The 9,271-nt window shown below is 43.0% G+C and overlaps 1 protein-coding gene across 1 annotated transcript in view; it reads right to left on the reverse strand.

Moving 5' to 3' along the window:
* GPR89A (G protein-coupled receptor 89A) overlaps positions 1-9,271 on the reverse strand; it is a 28,340-nt gene that overhangs the window by 8,677 nt on the left and 10,392 nt on the right. Inside the window, exons 7-9 of the mRNA XM_004717268.2 lie at positions 3,292-3,401; positions 1,441-1,529; positions 146-238 (exon numbers count right to left, since the gene is read on the reverse strand). Of these exons, the coding sequence (XP_004717325.1) occupies positions 146-238; positions 1,441-1,529; positions 3,292-3,401 (292 nt within the window). The remainder of the gene's footprint in view (positions 1-145; positions 239-1,440; positions 1,530-3,291; positions 3,402-9,271) is intronic.

Raw genomic sequence — 9,271 nt, forward strand, 5'->3', positions numbered from 1 at the left:
CAAGTTAAGCCAACAAAACTGGGAGAAAATATCTGGAAACCACACATTTGATAAAAGTTTCCAGAATATAGGAAAATCTCAAAACCTAATAAAAAAGGAAATAGCCTAGTTAAAAGATTGATATAAGATTTGAATAGACACTTACCATGAAAATCTTCCACACACAGTAAATAGAGAAAAAGTAACCCAGAAAATTAAAATATTTCCCCTTGAAAGTTTTGGAGTATTCTATTCTCTCCTGAGGGAAAACAAACACAAAACATAGTTGGTCTCAGCAAAATGCAATTTATTGTCAAGGGAAGTTATTTCTGCTTCTTGGACTCACTCTTTCAGCAGATACTGTGAGTCAAAAAATCGCACGCGAAACTATTAAAATATAGTAAAATATTATAATAGTAGTAGTGGCCAGTTATTCAATGCTCTTTTGTTTAAGTGGCCTATAGAGGTTTTTCTTTTATTATTAAATACTTTTGTCTTATCCCAATCCATACATCCATCCATTGTGTTAAGCACATTTGTTGCCATCATCATTTTCAAAGCATTGTCTTTCTACTTGAGCGCTTGGTGTCAGCTCCTCTCCCCCTCCCCACCGCCCCCTCATGAGCCTTGATGAGTCATAGATGATCATTTCATGTCTTACCCCGTTCTCTGTCTCCCTTCCCCCACTTTCCTGTTGTTCTCCCCTGGGAGGGGGGTTATTTGTTGATCCAATGCTTACTTTCTATTAGAGACTGGGAATAAACACCTGTGCATTGTCAGCTTTGATAATAACCTTTATGAAATGTTTTATTAATTTTACAGATGAGAAAACTGAGGCTTAGAGAGGTTAAGTCATGTGCTTACCATCACACACACAGCTCAAGAGAAGGGATCTGGGTTCCCATCTAGCTGACTTGAAATTCTGTGTTATAATCAATCCTACACTGCCACCTGTGTGAAGGTAACCTCAAAAAAATGAAAATAGTTTGCAGCCTTAGTAAGTACATTTCCGTATTTAAATAATATTTCATCTTAGATATACATACAAGAGTTCCTTTCTTCAGGTAAGTTACTTCTTGATCTAGAGTCTTTAAAATAGGACTAAACAATGGCAGACAGGTGTATATTGCTATTAAAATATCACTAATATGTTTGGGAATGAAAGATTCAGAAGAGCTGCCATCTCTATCTTGGGTGAATCAGAAGTGGTGTGTGCCACCTTTCTGGATATTAAAAGGCCTGAATTCTCAATTTCCACTGCTAAGGGTGCTTTACCAACGAACGACTTTGCTAGGGGCTGAAGGGTGCAGACCCTCATCCCTGATGCTCTGGCTGACATGAAAGCTATGTGGGGTCTCTTGAGGTCCTTGGGCATAAGGAGGGACGCATTGAAGGCCGTTTGGTCTTGTTCTCTTTCAACCACACTGGCAAAAACCACCCTTCAGCCTCCCTGCTCAGTACCTTGGTAGCATATAGATCGGCTGTTTCCAGGAAGAGCTGCCTGCTTAGTTCTTCCAAAGCATCCACTTCCTGCTGAATCAGTGTAAGATCTGGCACAAAATGGGCATCAAGGGTTAAATCACAAGAGTCTCAAGAAATGGCCACAAAGAAGGCATCTGCCACTGGTGTCTCCTGTACAGATCTCAAGAGCAGCCTCTGTTTGTCCAGCCGGCAGAGCTTCTTGAGAGCACTGTTCCCAGCCTCCCAGGACAGGTGTGTGCAAGCCACTCAACACGGAGACTCACCACTCAACACCACCGCTCGGCTTTTCACCAGCTCAGGAGGCTCAGACAGATGGGTTTATCTGCTGGCTTTTCGTTCTAGTCAGAGTAAGTCCAATCTAACCTGAGAACTCTACAAAATGGCGACATAGTAATAACAACACCTAGTCCTGAAAATATTTTCTTCTGTATTATTTGAGTAAATATGTTAGGAATGGAAAACGATTATTTTCTGAGTCCTAACAGGGGCTGGGCTCTCTTGGCATCGTTTCTTTGATTCTTTACAGGCACCACCTTCCGTCGTTCTCGCCATAGTCCCATTCAGTGTGTGACTAGCCACTTTGCAGATAAGGAAAGGGAAGCTCAGAGAGTTAAATCACTTGCTCAAAGGCACACAGCAAATAGGTGTGGATGCAAAGGCAGAAGGGCTTTGCTCCAAGGCCTGCTCTTTCCATTACGCTACGCTACTTTACAAAAACTTAGTGAGGCAGTTATTTTTATTATGCCTACTTAGGAATCAAGGACGCAGAAAGGTTAAGTGATTCTGATACTACTATTGACTTACTTTCACAAAAAGAACTTCAAATGAAACTTGTAACTTTTATGGCATGGTGAGCTCTTTGGGGATTATATACTCTGTGATCATTTCCTCCCTGGGAATACTCAAAACACACTACCATCGATCAATTCTGACTCATAGCTATTCTACATAGGGTTCCTAAGGCTGTAAATCTTTATGGGAGAAGGCAGCCTCATCTTCCTCCCCTGGAGCAGGGTGGGTTTGAACAGATGACTCTGCAGTTAGTAGTTCAATGCTTACCCGACAGCACCACCAAGGAACAAGGAGGCATGTAATGTTTATGAAATTAATCTAAATTAGCCATTCTTCCTGGGCTATAACTATTCTGCCTTTCCTTGGTCTTATTTTTATTTGCATTTGACATCAGAATTACAGGTCATAATTCATAGCGAGAACTCACCCTTCTTTTCCTCCAATGAAATAAAAGGGGGTTGTATTCCCCCACGCTACGGAGAAAGCAGGCGTGTGATATATCACACGCCTGGTCCTTGATCTAATGCCTGTTAGCCACAGAGAGACTTGATCACTCAATTTGGGAATTAGTTTAACATCTGTAACCTGTTTGGCCAACTGAAACCTAGTTCTTTAAACCAAAAAGTCACAGGAGAAGCAGAGCTAATTGCTAAGAAAAGAAAGGGTTTTTGCTATCTCATACACCAACTGTACACTTTGGTGAGCCATTATGCTTGGCGTGGGCTTGTCAGGGGTGGGGAAATTGAATAGTGTAGTGGAAAGAACTATGAAGAGGAGACCGAAGTTCTGGTCCTCGCTTTGCCATCACTGTGGGATCTAACCTCTCTGGGTCCATTTTCTCATCTGTAAAATGGGAAGACTGACTTGCTAGGTCGCCCTTCAGCTCGAAGACAATGCTTTCATGAGCTCATGTGGTGGCCGCTCGGACTCTGCTGCAGGTGGGTACCTTAAAAGGACTATCCCAATACTACTGCTTTTTCTTCTGCCTTTGGTCCAGGGTTGAGAACAAGGATGATGAAGCAGAAGGATAAAGGATACTTTCACTTCCTGGAGCTGAAGTGGTAACACTCTTTATCATGCCCCAGAATCCTGACGGCTTGTTATGCACCTCCCCTTTCTGGAACATAGTTCTCCGTGCCACTGCCATCCTGAAATGGGAGCAAATATAAAACATCAGCAAGGAAACATGGGCCCTCATAGTCTGGTCACATCCATTTTCCAGGGTCACTGCCCCTCCAAGGACGTTTTACCCACCACTGACAACCCTGGGAGACAACACACTTTCAGAAGCAAAGTGGCCTAGGAGAAGGAGCAAAGGGTTTGGAACAATTGCTCTGAAGAGCGGCTCTGCCGTATGGAAGTTTGTTTCTATTATTTTACTTTGGAGTTTTCATTTTCTCATCTCTGGATGATCGTGAGGAATGAAATAATGTATAAGAACTCGTGATAGCAACTTCAAAGTGCTAGTCATATGTTAACATTACAACATGTATCATTTGAGAACAAATAAAGAACAATAGCTAACACAACTACCTAAAGGAAGAGGTACATAGTAGGACCTCTATAAATGTTTCCTTCTTTACCTTTCAAAAGAAACCGAAACAACACAAACCCAGCTTCTTCGAAAGCATTAGTCTTCAAACCTCCGCACCCACTGTGACTTCTCCCGTTGCTGTATAAATGGAGAGGAGACCTCCCCTCCTCCTGTCTGTCCTCTGTCTGTGGAGGACCCACTGCCCTAGTGGTAGCTGTAGCATGCTGCAGCCCACCATAGGCATTAAGAGTCCTTGTGAGGCCATGAAGCTTACTGGCGTGTCGTGATTGCTCAAGGAGCCCTGGTCATCTAAGGAGGAAGCAGGGCTGCCAGGGAAAGGCTGGCAGTTTGAATTCACCAGCTACTCCTCAGGAGAGTGACGAGGCAGTCTGCTTCTGTCAAGCTCTACAGTGTTGGAAATCCTCTGGGGCAGTTCTGCTCTGTCCGAGAGGGTTGCCATGGGCTAGGAATCGACTCGCTGGCAGTTGGTGATAATTACTTGACGAGTATAATGGGTACTATGAGAACTACAGGTCTGAAATAAGCCAAACAAATCCAAACAAGCCCAAATGCCTAGTCCACAGTGCACTACAAATCAACCAGGGTAGGTCAAATGCAATATGTAGCAGGACTAAAAAGATTAATATGTACCTATTATTGTCAATTTAAAATTGGGGAAGGTGTCAGGTTTGTGACCTTGCACCATACTTATTCAATATATACTGAGCAAATAATTCAAGGAAATATGAAGAACACAAACCCAGCCTCTTCCTGTTAATAAGGAGATCTTATTAGCAAGTTTCAACATGCAGACGACACAACCTGGCTTGCTGAAAGTGAAGAAGGCTGGAAGCTTCCCTGATGGAGATCAAAGACCATCATCTTCAGTGTGGATTACATGTCAACAAACGAAAACCCAATCCTCACACCTGGATCAATAAACATCACGATAAATGAAGAAATTACTGAAGCTGTCCAACCAGGGATACAGCAGTCAAGAATCAAATGACGTACTGCACTGGGTAAGTCTGCCGCAAAGGATCTCCTATTCAAAAGCATCACATTTCCAATTGCCTCCTATGTATGTGGAAGCAGGACAATGGATACAACTGAAGAAGAAAGAATTATAGTCTTTGCAACGAAAACTGCATATACCACATGGTGTCAGAAGAACAAACAAACACTCTTGGAAGAAGTACAGTCAGGATATTTCTTAGAAGTAAGGATGGTGACACTTCATCTCACATATTTGGTGTTATCGTTAGGAGGGACCAGTCCCCAGGGAAGGGCATTAAGCTTGGGAAAGAAGAGGCTCAGCAAAAAAAAAAAAAAAAAAAAGGAAGAGCCTCAACAAGATGGCCTGACTCGGTGGGTGCCAACAATGGACTCACACACAGGAAAGACTGGGAGGCTGGAGCAGGAGGGCCAGTGTTTCATTCTATGTTGTATACAGGATTGCTGCGAGTCAGAACCGATTCAGCGGTACCTAACGACGACAACTGTTTATCGTCCCTTTTGAGATCCGTTAACTCAAAGCGGATCGTTCTGGGTGACAGGGAACAGAAGTGATGAGGCAGCAAGCATGGTCATTTATGGCTGGGGCAATATAAAAGGCACCCATAGTATTCAATACTAGCGGGTGTTCTGCAGGCTAAAATGGTATCAAGATGAAGAATGTTAGGAATGCCAGTCATTTGACTTAACAAGTCCCTTCATCACACCGTCTTTGCCTGAATGAAACACAGCTCCAAGTGTGAGCCCTCTTTGTCCCATCCTGTAATTATGCATTCAGTGTAACATTTTAGGGAGGTGTAATGTACAACACCAAGATGCTGGAATCTATGGAGAGTTCAATATGGTAATACTTAGTCCCTTTTAGTTTCCTATTTTCACCGTTAAGAAAGCTGGAACGGGTTTAGGAGAAAGGGAGAGGTTCTAGCCCACTCATTTAAGAGTGCATTTCAGTTTACCAGGTTGGGTTGCAGATGGGCATCAGAAGAGAAGGAACCCAGAAGCCCATCTTTATTGTCTTTAATTTCAATGTCTACGGTGTGACTGGCTGTGCTATTTAAGGTGACTGGCACTGCACCCTGCACAATTCCAGGACAGGCAGAGAGGTACACGAGCCAGAAGTAGCAGCTGGCTGCAGAGACAAGAGTGGCTTTGCTTGAAAAAAATCTGCTTTCACTTTTAATTGTATAACAATTCTAAACCAATTTTGCTCTTATTAAAGAAGCTGCAGGAGATAAAGGAATATTCATACACCTCAGAAGACAAAGCAACAAGATCAAATTAGTAAGAAGGAATAATAAAACAACAATATAAATTCTATATAAATAGAATCATACAGTATGTAACATTTGGGGATTGATGTTTTTTCCCCTTCTTTTTCATTCAGCATAATATTCTGGAGACTCCTATAGGTTGTTGTGAGTACCAATAATTCACTCCTTTTAATACTGAGTAGGGGTCCATGTTATTGATGCACCTTAGTGTGTTTAACCATTTCCCCATTGAAGGACATCAGGGTTGTTAGCAGTTTGGGGGCTTCTACAAGTTTCTGTGTAAGAGTTACCGTATATACTCGAGTATCAGCTGACCCGAATACCAGCCGAGGCACCTAATTTTACCACAAAAACTGTGCTGAAAAATGCGGCTTTACCTGAGTATATACAGTGAATCCCAGCAGGCAATGAGGTAGTTGCTGAGCTGTGTGGAAGCTGCCTATTTTGTCTCTAAAAGACACTGCCACTGTGTTCTCAAGTGGCTGTCCTAGTTCACATTCCCACCACAACGTAAGAGCGTTCAGTTTCTCTGCAATCTCACGAGCACTGGTGGTGTCACTAATTTTAGACAGACAGACAGACACACACACACACACACACACTTCACTGTGGTTTTGATCTGCCATTCCCGTAATGGATTATAATGATGTATTTTGTAAATTTTTGGGGGGAGATTCAAGTTCTTTTTTTAAACACGGCATGGTTCACAAAACCACAATCTTAACACGATACTAATTTTGGGTCTAAAGATTACATTAGAGTCTATGCTCTGGGTTACCAAAACAAAGACTTTAATATTGAAATCAATTAAAAAACCCCAAACAATAGGTCACTTAATCCTCTCAACTGGAAAAAACCTGAGAGGCTTTGATCACTAATGCAGCATGGTCCCACTGATTGAAGTTGTGTTTTGTTAAAGGCTTTCCAGTGAGCATAAACCTCATAGTCTATTCAGTGTTCCAAATGGGAAGATACTGCATTTACACCCACCACCACCCCCGCCCCCCAATTTTCAACCATTAACTTTTTGTACATAATATAACCGACGCTATTTTTCTTCCATGCCAACTTACTTTGGCCCTCTACTGTTAAATCAAAATATGGATTTCTGGTCACTATTGTGCACCAATAACCAGTGTTTGCAAAACCCACCTTTTCTCTGTTGTTGCCAATAACAAGGCACTCGTCCTGAGTCCAAGGGAGACAGAGGCTGTCTACTCATATGAAGAGTTACAATCTAGGCAACCCACACGGGGCCGTTCGACCTTGCTTGATAGACAGGGTTGTGGTGAGTCAGAAGAGACTCAGTGGCAGGGAGTTTGGTTTTCGATCGCCAGTCGGAGTTGGTTTGAGGACAATGGGGCCATGACCACAGAGGACCCAGTGCTGTCATGGGAACCCTGGGGCACCGTGGATTAGTGTTGGGCTGCTACCCACACGTCAGTCACCTGAAACCACCAGCTACTCCACAGGAATGAGAGGAGGTTTTCTACTCCTGAAGAGATGTAGTCTTGGAAGCCTACAGGGCGGTTTTACTACACGATACTATATGTGAGTTAGAATAGACTTGGCAGTGAGCTGAGTGTTGTCACGCTAGCCATCTATCTGCCCTGTTAGTTCCAGTGGGTAGAGGACTGAGCTCATTATAATTAGGTCACATTGGGAGGTTGATTCTTCTGAGAGTTACTCGAATTCCCAAGACCTTCTCCAGGACCATAAGCCATCCCTGATCCTGACTAGACAAGGCCTACAGGGGTACCGGACTATTGTGGGTGTAGTTCAGAGATAATTCCCAGCCATAATTTGTAATTAAATGGATGAACGTGTGGTACCTCCACACTTGATAGGGGTCATGACTCCATCTTTATATATTCATCTGAATATATTAATCTCTTCATATGGACAGAAGAAATACAGTCAAAGGGAGAATGATCTTGGGAGTCAAAATAGTGTTCCTATCTTTCAAAATAGTGTTGTTCCTTGTGGGAAACTGAGGACCCGGAAGAGAATGTATGCTGTCAAATTCTCTATGCTCATAGTCACAGGGTCTGGAAGGCTGACTCCCATGGGGGAAGGCCCTCACAGTTGTGAGGTAGAGATGACTCCCAGTCACATTCTCCAGACGAAAAACCATCCCCACAATATCCTCCCTACTAGTGCTACTTTGAAGATGCCTCTTACAAGCACACGGCTGCTCACTATGCAGCCGGAGGCTACCTGTCTCTGAGAGCAAACAAGTTCTATTGTCCTCCCGATCAAAGGGCAGTCAGCCCCTTCTAATGTCTGCCTCCAATACTGGTCATGGGGTTCTCCCCCAGTGAGCTCAGGGACATCCTGGGATTAAGCCACTGCCCACTCTAGCATGTATGTGCTTAATGGGGGCTTGCAAACCCAAGACTACATATACCCTCTGGAAAATACAGTCGCTCTCTTGATCCTGACACTGGGAAAATGAGCTCCCGTCCCCGCTGTCTGCTGTCCTTTTCTTCCCTAATTGCACCGCCGCTCCTCGGGACCCATTCGGTTGTGGGGCCGGACTCCACAGTTTCTGTCTTTCAATATGGAATAATTTTGCTTATTGTTTACGAAACAAACCTGCATGCATATACATTTATGAAACTAGAAGGCCTAGAATGTCTGTAAGTCAACTGTATGCAAGTAAATAAATGCATACAAACATGTTATCTACTTCTACTACCTTACTAGAGTCTCCTAAAGACAGAGATACAAATTAGTTGGTGAATCTGAGTCCTCACCTTTATCCTGGTAATATCTAATATGATCTCTTACATGAAGGCATCTTTGACCTGACCAGGGGTCTTATTATAGAAAAATATTGAAAAATTCAAAACTACTTGTGACATGCAAAGTCCCTATGCTACCATTTATAGATGTAATAATAGCTTTAATAAAGATATTAGACAAAAGACAACAGACTGTGCTTCACGAAGGCAGGACTTATTTATCTTGCTTATTGTTCCATCTCTAGAACCTAGTTCACTGCCTAGCACAAATGTGATTTTCGCTATTTATTAGATTATGAAGCTCAGAATGGATCTTTAGTAACAGGGCGGTTCTACTCTGTCCTGTAGCGTCACAAAGAGCTATCAACTTGAAGGCAGGGAGAGGAAGGCTCAGACTCTCCCTGTTAGCACCACTGCAGAGATGAGGAGACCAAGGAGGTGCCCGAGCGCTGGTC

This window comes from Echinops telfairi, unplaced genomic scaffold (assembly GCF_000313985.2).
Source record: "Echinops telfairi isolate 266 unplaced genomic scaffold, ASM31398v2 ScPeMD7_7466;HRSCAF=8504, whole genome shotgun sequence".
In the NCBI taxonomy this organism is placed as follows: Eukaryota; Metazoa; Chordata; class Mammalia; order Afrosoricida; family Tenrecidae; genus Echinops; species Echinops telfairi.